The 18,981-nt window shown below is 44.9% G+C and overlaps 1 protein-coding gene across 1 annotated transcript in view; it reads right to left on the bottom strand.

The window, feature by feature from the left end:
* The window catches only part of eif4g2b (eukaryotic translation initiation factor 4, gamma 2b), a 39,452-nt gene that overhangs the window by 5,861 nt on the left and 14,610 nt on the right, over nt 1–18,981 (bottom strand). The window contains exons 11-19 of the mRNA XM_072435578.1: nt 18,255–18,396; nt 17,007–17,164; nt 14,823–14,936; nt 13,844–13,972; nt 13,657–13,761; nt 12,692–12,907; nt 11,694–11,952; nt 3,565–3,769; nt 3,286–3,491 (exon numbers count right to left, since the gene is read on the bottom strand). Of these exons, the coding sequence (XP_072291679.1) occupies nt 3,286–3,491; nt 3,565–3,769; nt 11,694–11,952; nt 12,692–12,907; nt 13,657–13,761; nt 13,844–13,972; nt 14,823–14,936; nt 17,007–17,164; nt 18,255–18,396 (1,534 nt within the window). The remainder of the gene's footprint in view (nt 1–3,285; nt 3,492–3,564; nt 3,770–11,693; nt 11,953–12,691; nt 12,908–13,656; nt 13,762–13,843; nt 13,973–14,822; nt 14,937–17,006; nt 17,165–18,254; nt 18,397–18,981) is intronic.

The raw sequence follows: 18,981 nt of genomic DNA, 5'->3' as shown, positions 1-18,981 counted from the left end.
GAACAGAGATTAGTGACCTCATTGTCCTCCCTCAAAACCCTATATTGTCAGATCATTTCCTAATTACCTTTCAGTTTATTCTTAAAGATCATCCAGTCCCACAAAATAAAGTTATAATGAAAAGGACAATATCTGAAAAATCTATCTCAAAATTCAAAGAAATAATAGAGCCAATATTCAGTGACATGTCATGTGATCCTGCTGAGAACAGCTTTAGTCCCAGTTTAAGTGATCAATGTGTCGACTTGACCATGAATTCTCTGAAGTCTGCTCTTGACGTTGTCGCGCCGTTAAAACAGAAGGTCATTAGGCCAAAGCGCGCCTCCCCATGGTACAACCAAGAACTGCGTTCACATAAACAAAGAGTTAGAAAGTTAGAGGGATTATTTCGTCGCTCTCACACCGAAGAATCCCTAAAAGCATGGAAAAGTTGCCTGCTGTCCTATAAGCAGGCTCTGCGTAAGGCCCAAACCAGATATTATTCAAATCTAATAGAAGTCAACAAAAGTAACACTAAATTCCTTTTCAGCACTGTAGCTAGGCTAACAAACTGTCACAGTGCAGTAGAGCCCTCAATCCCAGCTACACTTAGCTCTGATGATTTCCTCCTATTTTTTAATAATAAAATAAAAACAATCAGAGATAAATTAGATGAAATTACCCCCGCTATTAGCCCTGAACTAGCCCAAGCTGTAAATCTAACGTCCCATATAAATCCACCTGTAAACTTAGAAAGGTTCACAGCTGTTGATCAAGCAGAGATAACTTCAGCCATTATGTCCTCTAAAAGCTCAACTTGTGTCCTAGACCCCATTCCAAGCAGACTCCTCAAAGACATTCTTCCCCTAATTATAGACCCTATTCTTAATATAATAAATACTTCACTAGAAAGTGGCTATGTTCCACAGTCCTTCAAACATGCAGTCATTAAACCTCTTCTGAAAAAGCCTAATCTAGATCCCGACCTATTGGTAAACTACAGACCTATTTCAAATCTTCCCTTCGTCTCTAAAATCCTTGAAAAAGTTGTAGTAAAACAGCTTTGTCGCCACCTGCAGGACAATAACTTATTTGAAGTTTTCCAGTCAGGGTTCAGAGCCCACCACAGCACTGAAACTGCACTAGTTAAAGTCACAAATGATTTGTTATTAGCCGCTGACGATGGACTGGTCTCAATCCTGGTTCTGTTGGACCTCAGCGCAGCGTTTGACACCATCGACCACAACATTCTACTGCAGAGGTTAGAATGTGATGTAGGTGTTGGAGGAACAGCCCTCAGCTGGTTTAAATCCTATCTATCTGATAGGTTCCAATTTGTTAATGTAAACCAGAGCTCCTCACCAAGCTCTAAAGTAATTTACGGTGTGCCACAGGGTTCGGTACTCGGTCCAATTCTGTTTACTCTTTATATGCTACCATTAGGCAACATTATCAGAAAGCATGACATTAACTTCCACTGCTATGCAGACGACACTCAGCTGTATTTATCAATGAAACCTGATCAGAGCGATCAAGTAGACAGACTTAGTACTTGTGTGAAGGAGATAAAAACCTGGATGACACTAAACTACCTGCTTCTTAACCCTGAAAAAACCGAGGTCATTGTGCTTGGCCCTAAGCATCTACGAGACGCTCTATCTGAGCAGATAGTCACACTGGACAATGTCAGTGTAGCCTCCAGTTCTACTGTAAGAAACCTTGGAGTCTTATTTGACCAGGAGCTCTCATTTAAAGCTCATATAAATCAAGCTTGTAAAACAGCCTATTTCCATTTGCGCAACATCGCCAAAATCAGAAGAATCCTGCCTAAAAGTGATGCCGAAAAACTTATCCATGCATTTGTAACGACTAGATTAGACTACTGTAACTCCCTGCTTGCAGCGTGTCCTAAAAGCTCCATAAAAAGCTTTCAACTGGTTCAAAATGCAGCAGCAAGATTACTAACAGGAACAAAAAGAAGAGAGCACATTACGCCAGTGCTGAAGTCTCTTCACTGGCTCCCCGTCGAGTCCAGAATCAAATTCAAAATTCTACTCTTGACCTACAAAGCCATAAATGACATGGCCCCATCCTACCTCAAAGATGCTATAGAACCATATCATCCAAACAGAGCTCTTCGCTCTCAGAATGCCGGCCTTCTGGTGGTGCCAAGAGTCTCTAAAAGTACTGTAGGAGGTAGAGCGTTTAGCTACCAAGCCCCTGTGTTATGGAATCAGCTCCCGACCCATGTTAAATATGCTGACACAGTCTCTTCATTTAAGTCCAGGCTTAAAACGTTCCTCTTCGAAATCGCTTATGGTCAGAGTAGTTAGGAACAGAAAGATAAACCCACAGCTTCAGCTACGCTGCCCTAGGAGTAACTGTGCTGGGGGAAGTATGACAGCTTGAGCACTATCCTCTTCTTCTGACTACTTATGCTATCAAACAATATTTATTTTTTAATTCCACTTGCAAACTGTTCACCGCCTTCTTTTTCTTTCTCTCACTCCTGAGGACCTGTGGACCCAGATGTCCCTCTCCTGGTGAAGTGGTCCCTGCCCCATGTGGACGGTCCCTCATCTGCCTGAAGAGTGGCTCCAGTTCGCCTCAGTCGGTCCCTCATCTGCCTGAAGAGTGGGTCCAGCTCGCCTCCCACGGTCCCTCATCTGCCTGAGGAGTGGGTCCAGTTCGCCTCCGACGGTCCCTCATCTGCCTGAAGAGTGGGTCCTGCTCGACTCCGACGGTCCCTCATCTGCCTGAAGAGTGGGTCCAGTTCGCCTCAGACGGTCCCTCTTCTGCCTGAAGAGTGGGTCCAGCTCCAGTCTCCTCGTGTCCGTCTGTCCGTCTGTGAGAGTCGGATCTCTCCTTCACTGGAACTCCTCCAGGTTTCTACGCTTTTTTCCCAAAGAGGTTTTTTTTGTAGTTTTTCCTGGCCGAGAAGGAGAGTCTAAGGACAGAGGACCCTGGGACATCGTCCCTCGCCACCACAGACATTGTCTGACTTCATCGCCACCACAGACATTGTTGATTCATTTCTCCCTGTGGCCCTCAGAGGCAACTGTTGTTGTGATTTTGGGCCTTACAAAAATAAATTGATTTGATTTGATTTGATTTGATGTATGTATGTGTATATGTATGTACGCACAAGACTGTTTACTGTGTTTTATCGATGAAGATCTGTTTTGTGAGTTTTGAGTCTGTGGATGTTCTCGTGATGGTGAGCGGTCAGGAGCATCTGACAGCCGCAGCCGCAGCCCCAGCCCCAGCCCCAGCCCCAGCCCCAGCCCTCGTCCCGTAGCCCGTTACCTTTGGGGAATCCCTGGGCGTTGCAGTGCACCTGCAGAGCGTACAGCGCGCTGACCTGCAGCTCCGTGTGGTCGTGGAGGAACTTCTGCATCACAGGTTTGAAGGACAACAGCAGCAGCTTCTCCTGCTCCAGCTGCTCTTTGGAGGGAGGACTCTGCTCGTCGCCCTCAGGCACGCACAGCTCCTGGGAGATGTACTGCAGGAAACTGATGGAGGGGGACAGGGGTCAGAGGTCACGGCTAATGGTCAGCGATGTGTCATAACGGGGAGGATGGGCACCTGGTCATGAGTATGTTGACGAAGCCCTTGTCCGTGTGCAGCTTGGGGGAGATGTTGTCCTTGATCCACTTGTAGATGGACTGAGGAGACGGATCGGCCGTGATCTGTTTCAGCAGCTCCTTCTCCAGCTTCAGCAGCGGGAACAGGAAGCTCAGGCCTTTCCCCTCCAGGATCTCCAACATGCGGTCCTTGTTCTGGTCGATCTCTGAGCAAAGACACGCCAGGTCAGAACACACATTACGTCACAAATGTCTCACAGCTGATGGGATCCATATTCAAGCAATCAATCTTTATTCATACAGCCCTTTACAACACTCAAAGTGATCATGTCGGGGGGGGGGGCTCATGTCAAGGGAGCGTCAAAGGGGGAGGGGGGGGGGGGTCGGGACGGAAGCTCGACCAAATAAGGAGGCGTCAGGCCATTTAGAGCATATGTGTCAAACTCTGGCCCGCGGGGCAAATCAGGCCTGCCAGACGTTTTAATCCGGCCCGCCGAACATTTCAAATTTATATTTAAAAACTAATATTTGTAATTTGTATTTTTTTTTTTTATCGATTCATAGAACCGTAGTTACACCCGTAACTGTTTTTATCGCTAAAACTACACGTCCCACAATGCTGGCGGTGGCCGCCCCTCCCCCACGGGGCTCTGCTGCACTGCTGTGTGAGCCGCACTTTTGAGCAGAAGTTTAGTGGTGAGTCAGTTCAGGTGAACAGAGAACTACAGACGTGGAAATGTTAGTACATTTAAACGTTTTTTTAGATCTTGAGTCGTTTATTTTGTTATAAAGTCAAATGTTTATCTCTGTAGAACTGTAGATCAACTGAAGCTCAGTGTTGGTGAAATTACACTTGTTTTTCTAAATACATTTCAGTTTATGAGAACAAACGTATTGTAATTTTTTCATCGATCCAGTAATTGCTTCAAAACAGCATAGGCTTTATAAAGCTATTTATTTCTTATATTTTGAATAGCTTTATGTTTTACGTTATGTTCGGCCCGCGACCCAAATGAGTTTGACATCCCTGATATAGAGCTTTAAAACAAAAAGCGAAATTTTAAAATGAATTCTAAAATTAACGGAAGCCAATGGAGAGCAAAAAGAACCGGGGTGATGTGCTGACGTCTGGTGTTGGTTAGAAAAGGCGTCGCAGCGTTCTGTACGAGCTGAAGGCGCCGAAACCCACATAAAGTGCATCGCAATAGTCTATTCTTGAGCTGTTGTTTTATGGCGGTTGGTATCAAGTGTTACATTACCGCCAGACTTTATTCCTTGGACGTTATTCGCCCATCCTGTTCTTGAGCTGATGAAAGCATGAATAGTCATCTCAAAGTCAGTACGATTTAAAAAAAAGGCTTTACTTTAACTAAGATACGTAATTGATTGAGTCTAAAGAATACATTCTATAGAATAAATTCTAAGTCTCAAAGCAAACGAGTCAAAGCGCCAGACTTCTAGCAGTCTCTGAAGAAGAAGAAGAACGTTAAGGACTCGTTACATCCCGGCGGTCTGTATGGGGAGAAAGAGGAGGAGGACGGGAGATGGCGGAAGGGAGTGGACCGATGGTCAGTAAATGAGGCTGTGGGAGAGATGAAGGATGCGAGAGTCCTTAGGGATGGCTCGCTGCTGGTTATGTGCAAAGGAAGGCGATTGGAACTAAAAGTCTGGGTGGAAAGGACATTCTTGTGTCTGATGCTAAAAGAAGCGGTCAGAGGACTTATCGCAGGCGTCCCTACGATGGTGACTGTGGATGAAGTAAAGGAGAACTTCACTGGAGCTAAGGTTGTGAACGCTAGGCGGTTGAAGGTGACCCGGTTTGGAGTAAGATGTGACAGCCTGTCGGTAATGAGAAAACTTGAAGGTAAATGCCTGATGAGGTGTACATTGGGTACGTGAGCTATGGCGTAAGGCCGTATGTTCCACCGCCCCTGCGTTGCTTCGAGTGCCAGTGCTTTGGGCATATTGCAGCGGTCTGCAGTGGGACCCCCCCTGTCTCTGCGTTGCAGGTTGAATTGGGAGAATTGCCGTTACGGCTCCGGAGGTCAAAACTTCTGTTGGCTTACTGGGTGACTGCAAGGTCATACAAGCTCGCACCCGGTAAGGGAATTTCTCAGAGACGATGGGGGACAGAATGAGACTGACACTTTGGTTTTTAGCTGGGTAGGAAATGCAAAAGCGCGACTTGCTTGAGTTAGTGATTTAGCCCTTCGGTGGCTACTTGGAAGTTTGTTCCTGTTGATATCAGCTTGCATCGCAGGCTTGAGGGAGACACTGGGAGGGCACCGCAAGTCGTTGTCCAAGAGCTAATTGATAAGCATTCAGGGGATGTATTTATTTAAACCGATGGGTCAAGGGATCTTGAGAGTGGGCGTACTGACGCTGCTTATTTCGTGCCTGACCTGGAGGTGGCGGTCAAGAAGAAGTTAACAGATTGCCTTTCTGTTTTGGGACTCAATAGCGATACGGTTAGCATTGGAATGGGCTGAATCTACTTTAAAGTGCGTTGTGGTGGCCTCTGTCAGCCTTTCTGAATTGCAAAGCATTAAATGTGGGAAGTCGGATTGCAGACAGGATGTTGTGTATGGTATCTTCTGTCTGATACTCTGTCCAGGAAGGATGTGATGTACATTTGGGTTCGTGCGCATGTGGGAGTAGATGGTAACGAAGTGGGTGATTCGTTGGCTAAAAGCTCCCTTAGGCGGCCATCAATTGATGTGACGGTTGAGTTAAGCAAATCTGAAATCAAGCATATTATCAAGAGTCACGTGTACGGCCTTTGACGTTTATAGAGTTGGGGTGTGATGAAGAACGTGCCGAGGATGAGGAAGAGGATGATCTAATGTGCTCGGAACTCCTGCGCTTTGAACTCGTGGGCTTTGAAACAACAACAAGAAGAACTGAAGAATGGAGTCTATAGGGTCAATTCTACGGAATACAGTCTGGCGTGGGAGAAGGCCAGCTGGAATAAAGTCTGGCGGTAACTCTGTAACTCTTGGATACCAACCGCCAAAAAACAACAACAACAACAACAACATCTAACCGACTGAAAGACAAATTACCAAGAGAATAAAGTCTTGAAACACAAACACTTGTATACAAACCACCATAAAACACCAAAGAAAAAGAGGGAGAGGGAAACTAACAGATCGTTTGAGAGAGACTACACTATAGGCAAACCTTTGGAGAGACTAACGCTTTGAGAGATCCTTCAGCTAACACGGAGAAAAGACAAGATACCAGAAACAATATGGAATCTTCAGCAGCAGAGGCCACAGCCCAAACATCTGTTTATGCACAGACAAACGAGGATCCTCACACGCAGGAGTTTAAAATGCAGTTCGAGACCCGGAGAAAATATGAAGAGATAATCGAGGGAAACCAAGACCTGGATCAAGATTTTAAACTGCAATTCCAGGAGACCCGGAAAAAATATGAAAGCAACGAACAGGCGAAGGTGGACAAGAAGAACCATGATAAACAAACTCGGGGAAAAGAGAATCCTCTGAAGCAGATGTTTAAACAGCAGTTCCAGGAGACCCGGAGAAAATATGAGGAGTATATCCACGGAAACAAAGGCCCGGATCAAGTTTCAAAAAAACCCAAGGAGAGAGATCAATTCAGGCCAGAGAGAAGTTGGATAAAAAACTATTCTCAGAGCGGCCAGGTTCAACAGAAAAAAGGCCAAAAGGAGACCGTCCTTAACAACCAGCCGGAGGTGGTGCTAATGAAACATACCATAAAGACTCTCCAAATGCAGGTGGAGAAGTTGGAGGAGGAGAAAAATGCTCTAAACATTTGTCTTCAAAACACCATGGAGAAGGTTCACAACATGGAGACACTTTTGACCACAACAACCAACAATCTTCAAAGAGCACAAGAAGAGCTGCAGGTCCTTAAGAAAGATCACAAGGTTACTTTGGACGACATGACAGCGACAAAGGAAAAGTACAAGGAGGAGAACATGGCCCTGCACATTCAGCTTCAAGAGTCCCTTGAGAAAGCTGAAGAGAAGGAAATACTCCTGACCTCCACCACCACCAAGCTTCAACATGAGCAGGACGAAAATCAGGCCCTCCAGAAAGAGCTCTCCACCCTTGAAGGTTCCCTCACTGTTCAGAAGCAGATTGTTTTAGAGGCACAGAACAACGCTCAGGAGCTGGAGAAGAACCTGAAAGAAGAGCGAGCCAAAGTCCAAGAGCTCACAACCGCCTTGGACAGACAAAAAACGGCCTTTGAGTCCTTGAAGGAGGAAAACAAAAAACACCAGGATGAAATTAAAGCGCTTATGGAGAAAAAGAGCAGAAAGAGATTCTGGAAGTGTTGGGCTTAAGGCACTTAGGTTGAGCCATATCGCTCTTGATGGGTCATCGTACGCTTTGGGAGCGATATGACATTCGAACATCGAGGTTTGTTGGAATAATAAGAGGATTTTTGTCTATTTGAGAACTAAAATAGTTTAGCATTTAAAAAGACAAGTTGTTTCCAAAAGGCCGCCAACAAACCTCGTGCATGAGGACCATCAGCCTCGCTGCTACACGTGCGGTTGTTTAATAGCGCGACGATCGCATCATCTCTCGTCTCGAACACAGTCTTTCTCTGTCATTTTTGTACTGAACACTAAAGGAACTCGCTAAAAACACACCAGAATATCAACCACGCATGTTTAGCCACTGAAACGTGCTGCCATGGGAACGAGGCTGCAGGTGTGCAATAGCACGCAGGGAACGATTGACATGTGGGAGAACTACTCCACTGTCCACGCCACCAGGAAAAGACTCAGATTTGGCGCCAAAAATCCTCTTTTATTCCTTTAATGTTATGGGAAGGGAAAGTAGCTGCCAATAACATGTCCAAAATACCATGACCAAATCCTCTGTTGTCATGACGCTTCCACTGGAGCAGGACTTCTGTTCTCTTCAGAGAAGAACAAGGGAAAAGTCTGGGTCTAAAACATGCTCGAAAGTCGATTGATTTGTGTAAAATGTGCAACAGGTCAACACTGCACCGATTCCCTGGACCCGAAAAACACTTTAGTCTGTGTAGAACTTCTTTCCTCTGGAGGTCGCAGCCCTGTGGTCACTAATAAGACCAGAAGAGGATCGCCTTATTGAATATTATATTCAATATGAAGACAAACTACACAGATTAAAAAGCCGCACAGGGTGCAGAGTTGACCAGTTGGTCACAAGAACATTTTACACAAATCAACGATTGTTTAGTCCAGTTTACATTTCAAAGTCTGTGTGTCTACGACGCGTGTCCACACACACTGAATATAAACTGGATGCTTTGACGCAGCGCTCTGAACGCCCCTTAAGGACCAAATGCAGCTTTTGTGTCAATTCTGATCCAAATTGAATAAAACTTGAACGTTTCAAAGTGCGACGTGTTTTTATCCTTTGAAAATGTCAGATTTTGGGCTTTATTTGATGCCGAGGTTCATCATTTCAAACATAGAAAGAAGGAAGTATTTACACTGTCTAAACTCACAGAATGTACTTTTATTTTACCTCAATACTTACTTTAACTTTTATATTCAAAAGTGACTTCTGGTACTACTCCAAAGAGTAGTGGTGGTGGTCATAAGAAGCAAGTACCGTGGTGGAATGAAGCATGTGGTTAAGCTATTGGGGCAAGAAATAAGGCGTTTAAAAAGGTGAAGGTCCTTTACACGATGGATGCCCTCGTTGAATACAAGAAAGCTCATGCAGTTGTGCGAAGAACTGTAAGAACGGTCAAGAGAACCTATTGAGGAAATGCAGTGACATCACACCGTCACGTGGCTCCACTGTTGTGGACGTCAAGAAAGACGAGCACGCACGTAAATACGCCAGAAAGATCGCAGATTTCGGCTGATATTGGAGTCATCCTGGACCCAAGATGGGTAAATCTTGCTGTGCAATTGGACGCACCAATCGTCAGGAAACAACAGACGGAGTTTATTGAATTTTGCCGCGGCTACAAGTAGCTTAGTGTCCAGCGCTCACGTTCTATGGCGGCTCGCCATTTTGACCGTCTCTTCGTGTTTTTCGGGATTCTGTAGAAAGAAACTCCGTCTGTTGTTTCCTGACGATTGGTGCGTCCAATTGCACAGCAAGATTTACCCAGCTTGGTCTAGGGTGGAACAGACCGAAGCTCAGCGAGATACGGAGGTATCAGGCCATTTAGAGCTTTAAAAAACAAAAAGTAAAATTAACGGAAGCCAATGGAGAGCAAAAAGAACCGGGGTGATGTGCTGACGTCTGGTGTCAGGCGCCGCAGCGTTCTGTACAAGCTGAAGGCGCCGACACCCACATAAAGTGCATTGCAATAGTCTTCATGCTTTCATCAGCTCAAGAATATAGTCCTCTCAAGGTCAGTATGATTAAAAAAACTTACTTACTTACTTTAAAGACGTAATTGATAAAACTTTGCTCTAACCACACTGTAAATGTGTTTGTCAAACAATCCAAAGATTCTTTAAGGTCACTTTAACAAGTTATCGGAATGAGACGGCACAGAATCACCAAATAAAATGTACTCCATCTTCATATTATTCAAATAAACCAAATCTTTATGTCTTTAATACAGTCAGAGGTTGAAGAGCATCACTTGTGTCTGGAAGCACAGGTAAGTAAATCTGCAGATCGTCTGCAGTGAAACACTCAACTGTCTCACTTCTATGTAGTGGAAAAAGGACTCAGAAGGAACTCGAATCCAGATCTTCATCTAAAACTACACACCACACATTTGAAGAAAGAAAAATGTAGGCAGGAAAAATAAACGGTTTGAAATGAAGTGATACAGTAATTCAGTTTTGAATTGTTGGTCGCTGAAACCCATCGATTAGTCGTAAATTTATCTTATGTGTATTTTCTCATTCATCTATATCAGTGGTCCCCAAACTTTTTGACTCGAGGGCCACATTGGGTTCTAAAATTTGGCCGGGGGGCGGGGCCAGGAAAATATGGTGTGTTTATGTGAACTAATGAATTACTATAAATTACACGCAAGATTTGACCAGTAACTTGTAACAAAGCATCAAATGCAAGGCTCAATGTACAAATTGTTTTCCAAATGCATTAAATAATTATTAATTATCTACTGTCTTCTACTGTCCACAAGAGTCTTCTACTGTCCACAAGAGTCTTCTACTGTCCACAAGAGTCTTCTACTGTCCACAAGAGTCTTCTACTGTCCACAAGAGTCTTCTACTGTCCACAAGAGTCTTCTACTGTCCACAAGAGTCTTCTACTGTCCACAAGAGTCTTCTACTGTCCACAAGAGTCTTCTACTGTCCACAAGAGTCTTCTACTGTCCACAAGAGTCTTCTACTGTCCACAAGAGTCTTCTACTGTCCACAAGAGTCTTCAGTGTCAAACACTTGCACTTCCTGCTTGATTGGCCCCGGTGGCAGTTTGTGGTGAATTTTATTTCCTGCGCGCCATAGATTTTCTTGTGCGCGCACTATGTGCAGCAGTGCACTATGTGCAGCAGTGCACTATGTGCAGCAGTGCCTACGGCAAAAAAATAAATAAATATATATATATATATTTTTTTTTTTTAAATATAACTTGGACAAGCTTTGCGGGCCGGATGTAGCCCGCGGGCCGTAGTTTGGGGACCACTGATCTATATGTATGAGAAAATATTTATACATCTTTCAGTCATTTCAAAAAACAATACATAAAAAAAAATAAAAATAAAAAACCTTTAAATGAATGTTGGTCTGAGCCACAACCTCCCCTCAGTCTACAACAGCCTCATAAGACCATGTCAGAAATCAAACCCATCAAACGATCCTGCTCCCAAACCATTTCTATCGGATTTAAATCACTTTCATCGAAAAGTCAAAAACATGACTCTCGGTTCCAAAAGAAACCTTTGAAGCACGAGTCCAAAGTGACGTGCCACGCCCCCGTTTGAGGACGGGCACCACATTTTGTTCTGTGGGCTGTGCCGACAAGTCTCAGGGGCTTGTGGGCGAGAAGAGCAGATGTTTGGGGAAGGATCAAAGCCCAGAACGTCAACCCGATTTCACTTTCACGCTCCGTTTCTCTCGACTAACGGCGCAGAGACGGCAGCGTGCGGTCGCCGTCTCCAACGCGTGACCCGGGCTTCGTCGCCGGGCCGCTCGCGTGCCCTTACCTGGGAGCATCTTCTGCATGTTGACCTTGCTCTGGGTGAACAGGTCGGTGAGCCACTCCTTGTCCTTGAGCTTGGCCGTTTGCTGGAGACAGAGCAGGAACAGCGGGAAGTGCATCCCGTTCTCCAGCGGGTGAGCGAGCTCCGCCACGCCCACGAGCTCCGCGATCACGGCGCGGGCGGCGAACTGGGCCAGGTACGACTTCACCAGGGGGACGTCCTGCTCGATCTTAGGGCACTGGTCCAGCACGCTCAGGAACGCCTGGACGGGGGGACGAGACACGGCGGGCATCAACACAAACTGCACCGACAGTAAAGGGACTGGAGCGACGTCGCAGTGGACGCACGGAAAATGGAAAAAAAAATAAAATCACATACGGACTGAACGTGGAAGTGGACAAAATTGACATAAGCTGGTCTAAAAGGGACTCACATTTTGGGCGTGGTTTGCTTTAACCTTGCACTTTATTTTCATCTGGATGCATTATTCTTTAAACACTCATCTCAAATAATGTACACTTTTTTATAAACACGTTTTTTTCTGTCTGCACTTTGTTTTTTTTGCCTTTTTCCCCTGTTGTTATTTTATCTTTATTTACCAATTTTTTTTCTTCTTCAATAAAAAAAAGGGTTCAAATCGAGAGTCGAGAACGCGTCCGTCACAAACAGGTTATACATTTGTTTTAAGATAACAGCAATAACTGTGAAACGGTATATTCAAATATCGCAATCATTTCCAGTGTCGAGTTGTTTGAAGCACTTTCGCTGACACAAATGACCAGGCTCAAGATTTCAGGCTAATTCAATCAAGTCATTAGTTTTGGAAATTTAATTCTGGATCTTCACTAGCTCCTCTCCGTTTGTGACCTTCACCGTAACGACTGAACCATGTAGGAATGAACTTTTCCTAGTGTTTTCAAGATGACCCTCCTGGACCCCCTGTATCGCTGTGCGTGTCGGCGTGCGTGTGTCGTTGGCGTGCGTCCGTGTTCGGGCCGCACCTGCATGAAGTTCTCCCCGGACACGACGCCCTCGGCCCTCAGGCTGTGGATCAGAGTGCTGGCGTGCTCCTTGTCGGCGTCGGGCCGGTCCAGGGAGCAGACCAGGACTTTGCACAGCAGCTCGGGCAGGAAGTGCTTGGGGGCCTTCATCTCCCGGAGCGCGGCCACGGCTTCGGGCAGGTTCTTACTGTTCAGGTACTCGGTCACGGTCGCCTCCTGGAACACAGTCAAGACTTGAGTTCAGCCGCACGTTTGAGTCCATCGTTTCATTCATTTCTTGCCTGTGATTGTTGTAATGTAACTTAAACACGTCCTCCATGTTCCGTAAAGCACTTTGAATACATTCGCCTCATTAAGGTCGAGTCTAAACAGCTGCGATTTCAACAGAGAAACTGATCGACCTCCAAAAATCTCAAAAATATTAAAAAAGCCACGTGTGAGTGACGTCAGACACAAGTTTAAACACATTTAACGCTGGATTTTAAAGCATTTGTTCATTTAAACGGGAGATTATGACAGTTTTGCTGACGATCTTTAGGTTGAACTGGACTTTTATACAATTTTGAGGCTCAGAAATACAGTTTTAGTCTGTTCTTTGTAATATAAAAGCAAATTGACTCGTCTGGAAGTTCAAAATGGTTACTTTGCAGATAGATTGATTCTTTCCCATATCAGCGCGCTAAAAGTGATGTGTTCATCCCGGAGACAACCGTCATGCTGGAAATGTCAAATAAATGTGATTTTAATGCATTTTCCCTGTTGTGTGAAGCACTTTGAATTGCCTTGTGTCTGAAATGTGCTCTACAAACAAACTTGCCATGTCTACTTATTTTCTGCAATAAAGAGTTAAAATCGTTCAGATGTGAGATTATTATTGAAAGCGTGTCCATACTTTTGTAGTTGGGATGACTCTGACCTCTGTGCTCGTCTTATTCGTGACATAAAGGTTTGGGTTTTGGACTCACGGTCATCTTGATGAGCTCCTCTCGGGCTGGAGGAGGCTTCTTGCTGATCTTCTGAGGTTTCTCCTGTATCGGCGGCGGGTTGGTCTTCAGTCCCAGCTGCGGAGTCTGAAGACGAGAGTGAAAGAGGAGTGAAAACCTGTTCGAGTCGCTCCCGAGACGACGCCCCCCACCCCCACGGCGCTCGTACCTGCCCCAGCGGCGGGGTCTGGGTGCGGGGCGGCTGGGCGCTCGGGGGCATCATGTTCGGGATCTGCGGCTGGAGCTTGGGCGCCTGGTTCTTGTTGAGCAGGAACGACTGCGCCGGTCTCAGGCTGATCTGGAACGCCGGCGAGAAGCGACAAGAGGGTTAGAGGCGGCGCCGAGGGTAACGGGGCGGGGCGCACGGCGGGAGCGACGCCCCTCATATCTCATAATCGCAGTCAGCGGACCTGCTGCCAGTTTGAATGAGAACAGGGAGAGAAAGGAGAACTGAGAGAAAGTCTTGAGGTTTAAAGGAGAGAAAGAGCGGAGGTGAGAGACAGGACTGGCACCAGGCGGAACCCTCAGAATAACGCGTCTGTTTTTAAATCACCGGGCGTGGCGAGCGCAGTATTTGAGCACACGGGGATGGAAACGGCACAAGAAACATCAGGACATCGTCGTAGTGGAAGGAATTTGGACTTTTACCGCATTAAACGCTTCTCTCTGGAGTCTAAAAGTGTAAAATAGGCAAGAATTATAATAAATTACTGTATTTAAAAAGTGCTGTATCGGATTTTACAGTTTTAAATCTTAATTGTTCAGTGCAATCAGAGCTTTTCCAAACATTTGGGGACTTTCAGTAGATTTTAGAGGAGGTTATTTTATCCTCACTTAAACAACCAAAGGAAAAAACTGCTTCAGAATCTTTACTAAAATGTAAAAATGTGACAATCCTCTTCGGTTTTAGTCAATTTCATCCAGAACAAATCTATTATTTTGCTTTGTAGAGAGCGCCAGACTTAACAAGCGCCGAGCTTGTGCTGCTTTTGACTGAAAATACTTCTCATCATTTAGTTTAGTTTAAATCTTCAGAAATACATGAAGATTATGATCAAAAGTGCACATCTCATCATCATCTCTACAACACTGTGACATTTCCAGAGCGTTCCATCCCCGCGCGTCCGAGAGGCTGGTTTGTGGCGCACCTCGTCGGCGTTGAGCGAGCCCTTCTTGCTGAATCGTGGAGGCAAGTCTTTGGGCTGAACCTGCTGCTGGGCCAGGTGGTTCTGGTTCAGGTTCTGGAAATGCTGGTTCTGGACCTGGGAGTGCAATATTACATCAGCACGAATCCAAACGAGTCGAACTAAAACACATCACACGCTCCAGGTTGCATGGGATCTTTGTAATGGTTTAAGAGCTCAGAGTTCAGCCTTTTTACAATGTTTATTCTCCTGAGCGTGTTTAAAATGTGCACCGTTAAAATGACTCCTAATACAACACTATTTTGCTCCAATACAGCAGATATGGATGCATTTGAGTTGTACTTTTAGTTGTCTGATGTGTGGTCCTTGTGTTCGAGTGTTTAAATCAATAATTGTGAATATTTAGGTCACAATTTAATAGTAAGAACCAAAAAATAATCATTTTTGACAATGTTGGAAGCAAAATTAAAGCGTTTTAGTTCAATTTATCGTCCAAAAAATAGACTTAAGTGTAAATAACCTTTTTATCTGGCTGTTTTGTCACATTTACCGTTTTTTCCCCGACTATAAATGGCACCTTTTTTCATAGTTTTAGACTCCAGAGCGACTTATGTGATATTATTTGTTATTTTCACACTGACAACCACAAGATGGCGCTCTAGGCTCTAAGCGACGCAGAAGAAGAATCTGCACTTCCTCTTCCTCTGGAGTAGTTTAGAAGTGACACAGAGGAAGAAGAATTCAATGGATTTAGTGATTTGGGGTAAAACTGATGCTTTGCTAAACTTGTTAGCATGTTAGCATGTTCTTTATGCTATAGTTATCTGAATAACTGTTCATATGTTACGCTAACATACCAGACACTTACCACAGTTCTGTCTGTGCCTCATGTAGCTGAAGGTGTTAGCGTTAGCATACGTCATGTAGCTGAAGGTGTTAGCGTTAGCATACGTCATGTAGCTGAAGGTGTTAGCATACGTACACCTATTCACCATGTTCTCTCATCTGTTATTATTTTAAGCTGTATTTCAAGATTATGTCTGTTCTTGGATTTCAACAAATACATTTCCCCTGAAAATGCAACTCCAGTGAGACTTAATACTCCAGTGAGACTTAATACTCCAGTGAGACTTATACTCCAGTGAGACGTAATACTCCAGTGAGACTTAATACTCCAGAGAGACGTAATACTCCAGGGAGACTTAATACTCCAGGGAGACTTAATACTCCAGTGAGACTTAATACTCCAGTGAGACTTAATACTCCAGTGAGACTTAATACTCCAGAGAGACTTAATACTCCAGAGAGACTTAATACTCCAGAGAGACTTAATACTCCAGGGAGACTTAATACTCCAGGGAGACTTAATACTCCAGTGAGACTTAATAGTCCAGTGAGACTTAATACTCCAGTGAGACTTAATACTCCAGAGAGACTTAATAGTCCAGTGAGACTTAATAGTCCAGTGAGACTTAATAGTCCAGTGAGACTTATAGTCCAGTGAGACTTATAGTCCAGTGAGACTTATAGTCCAGTGAGACTTATAGTCCAGTGAGACTTATAGTCCAGTGAGACTTAGTCCAGTGAGACTTAGTCCAGTGAGACTTAGTCCAGTGAGACTTAGTCCAGTGAGACTTATAGTCCAGTGAGACTCAGTGAGACGTAATACTCCAGAGAGACGTAATACTCCAGAGAGACGTAATACTCCAGAGAGACGTAATACTCCAGGGAGACTTAATACTCCAGAGAGACGTAATACTCCAGAGAGACTTAATACTCCAGAGAGACTTAATACTCCAGAGAGACTTAATACTCCAGAGAGACTTAATACTCCAGAGAGACTTAATACTCCAGAGAGACTTAATACTCCAGAGAGACTTAATACTCCAGAGAGACGTAATACTCCAGAGAGACATAATACTCCAGAGAGACTTAATACTCCAGTGAGACGTATAGTCCGGAAAATACGGTAACTTTATTTTGTCTTTCAGAATGTTCAGTTTGGTAAAGCCGGTCACAAACTTGAGGAACAGTCACATGTCGGACCACGGGGATGGAAGGAAACTAAAGATTTCACTGCCGTTTGATCACAGTCACAATAAGCTCAAAGGATCACTAAATTGTGCCTTTAATATCAATAACAATCATAACCCTAAACTGTGATATGGGGACACCCCGTGAGCGTACCTGGTTGGACTTGACGAAGGACTTGTTGCTCAGGTCGTACTGGTTCTGTGGAGGGGGAGCGATGCTGTGTCCGTTGAACAGTGGGTTGGTGCGGTGTCGTCCCATCGTCGGGGAGTATCGGTCCTGGATCACGCCCGGCCCGGTGCCGATGCCACTGCCTTAGGAGGAAAAGAGGGCGCGGCTCAGAATAAAAATATAACAAAGCAGCTTAAAGTGACAAAACAGAACTGAATTAGACGATTAGCGACGATTAACGGCCACAAAACGTGACTAAATGCAACAATAATGCAACTAGAGCCAACAAAATGCAATTTAAAGTGAATAAAATAAACAATAAGGCGACTAAAAGTAACAATAACGCAACACTTCATCTTGATCTTGAGCTGAAGCGCCGTGTTTCCACTGATGCTAACTTACATGTCGAGCCTTAGCAACACAAAGCTATCAAAGCGCGTTAGCATCAGCTGTTTCCTGTTTATGGCCGCACGGCACTCACTTTGTCAAGAGCCAAGCTGATATTTCCAGGTCATAATGCGTCTGACGTTAGCATTAGCATGACATAAAGAGAGTTTCAAACGCGACGTAGAGGCTTTAGCCACACCCCTCACATGCAGAGAAGTCAAAGAAACAAGGCAAAACTGTTCCCGCGCACGCTAGCTTTAGCCATGCCCCTCACATGCAGAGAAGTCAAAGAAATGAGGCAAAACTGTTCCTGTGCACTCGAGCTTTAGCCACGCCCCTCACACGCACTAGCTTTAGCCACACCCCTCACACGCCGAGAAGTCAAAGAAATGAGGCAAAACTGTTCCCGTGCACGCTCGCTTTAGCCACGCCCCTCACACACACTAGCTTTTGCCACGCCCCTCACACGCACTAGCATTAGCCACGTCCCTCACACACACTAGCTTTTGCCACGCCCCTCACACGCACTAGCTTTAGCCACGCCCCTCACACGCAGAGAAGTCAAAGAAATTAGGCAAAACTGTTCCTGTGCACGATCGCTTTAGCCACGCCCCTCACACACACACACACTAGCTTTTGCCACGCCCCTCACACGCACTAGCTTTAGCCATGCCCCTCACACACACACACTAGCTTTTGCCACGCCCCTCATACGCACTAGCTTTAGCCACACCCCTCACACGCACTAGCTTTAGCCACACCCCTCACATGCAGAGAAGTCACAGAAATGAGGCAAAACTGTTCCCGTGCACGCTCGCTTTGGCCACGCCCCTCACACGTCTGTACCTGGCATCTGTCCGAACATGTCGGCCAGTCCGCCCAGAGTCTCGCGGTCCAGCTTCAGGCGGTTGGGCATGAAGGGGCTTTCCAGGAAGAAGTCCATCCTCATCCCCTGAGACATGGGCGTAGGGATGAACACGCCCAGATCCTGACACGCAGAGGGCAAGAGAGGGAGGACATGAGCATATTCAAATAACTTTTGGATGAACATCTATAATTATATCCATTTGTCAAAAAACATACAGGAACATCTAGAGTAAACTTCTAAGTGATATTTCTGTCCTTTTGTGGTTATTTTACAGTTCATTCATGTTGATAATTGTATTTTAAGGCAATTGGATCATTTATTGTCTATATTTTCTTCAACATTACAATTATTTTAGCTGACACAATGCGATTATTTTACCAAATAGTTGATGGGTCAAAGGATTATTTCTATACTACATTTTACCCAGCAAAAGGCTAAAGCTTAAGACTTTTATGAATAAAGATTATAATTTAATAATGCCACCGTCTTTGTTATGAAAAAGACTGTATAAGCCTGATAATTCAAATTCTCAAAATACAATCATACACTCCTTTAAGAAGACTTGGAACTTTTTGTTGTTTGGACCAACTTAGCAGGAAGCTGGAGGCCCAACAAACATTGGTCTGAGGGCCGCATTTGGCCCACGGGCCGTAGTTGGGACATGCCTGCTCTAAGGTGTCTGTGCTGCTGCTCTAAGGTGTCTGT

The sequence above is a fragment of the Eucyclogobius newberryi genome, unplaced genomic scaffold, assembly GCF_026437365.1.
Source record: "Eucyclogobius newberryi isolate DKJ021-1_F unplaced genomic scaffold, fEucNew1.0.hap1 SCAF_7, whole genome shotgun sequence".
In the NCBI taxonomy this organism is placed as follows: domain Eukaryota; kingdom Metazoa; phylum Chordata; class Actinopteri; order Gobiiformes; family Gobiidae; genus Eucyclogobius; species Eucyclogobius newberryi.
Note: the sequence above shows the minus strand (reverse complement) of the source record. Positions and strands in the feature narration are given on the sequence as shown.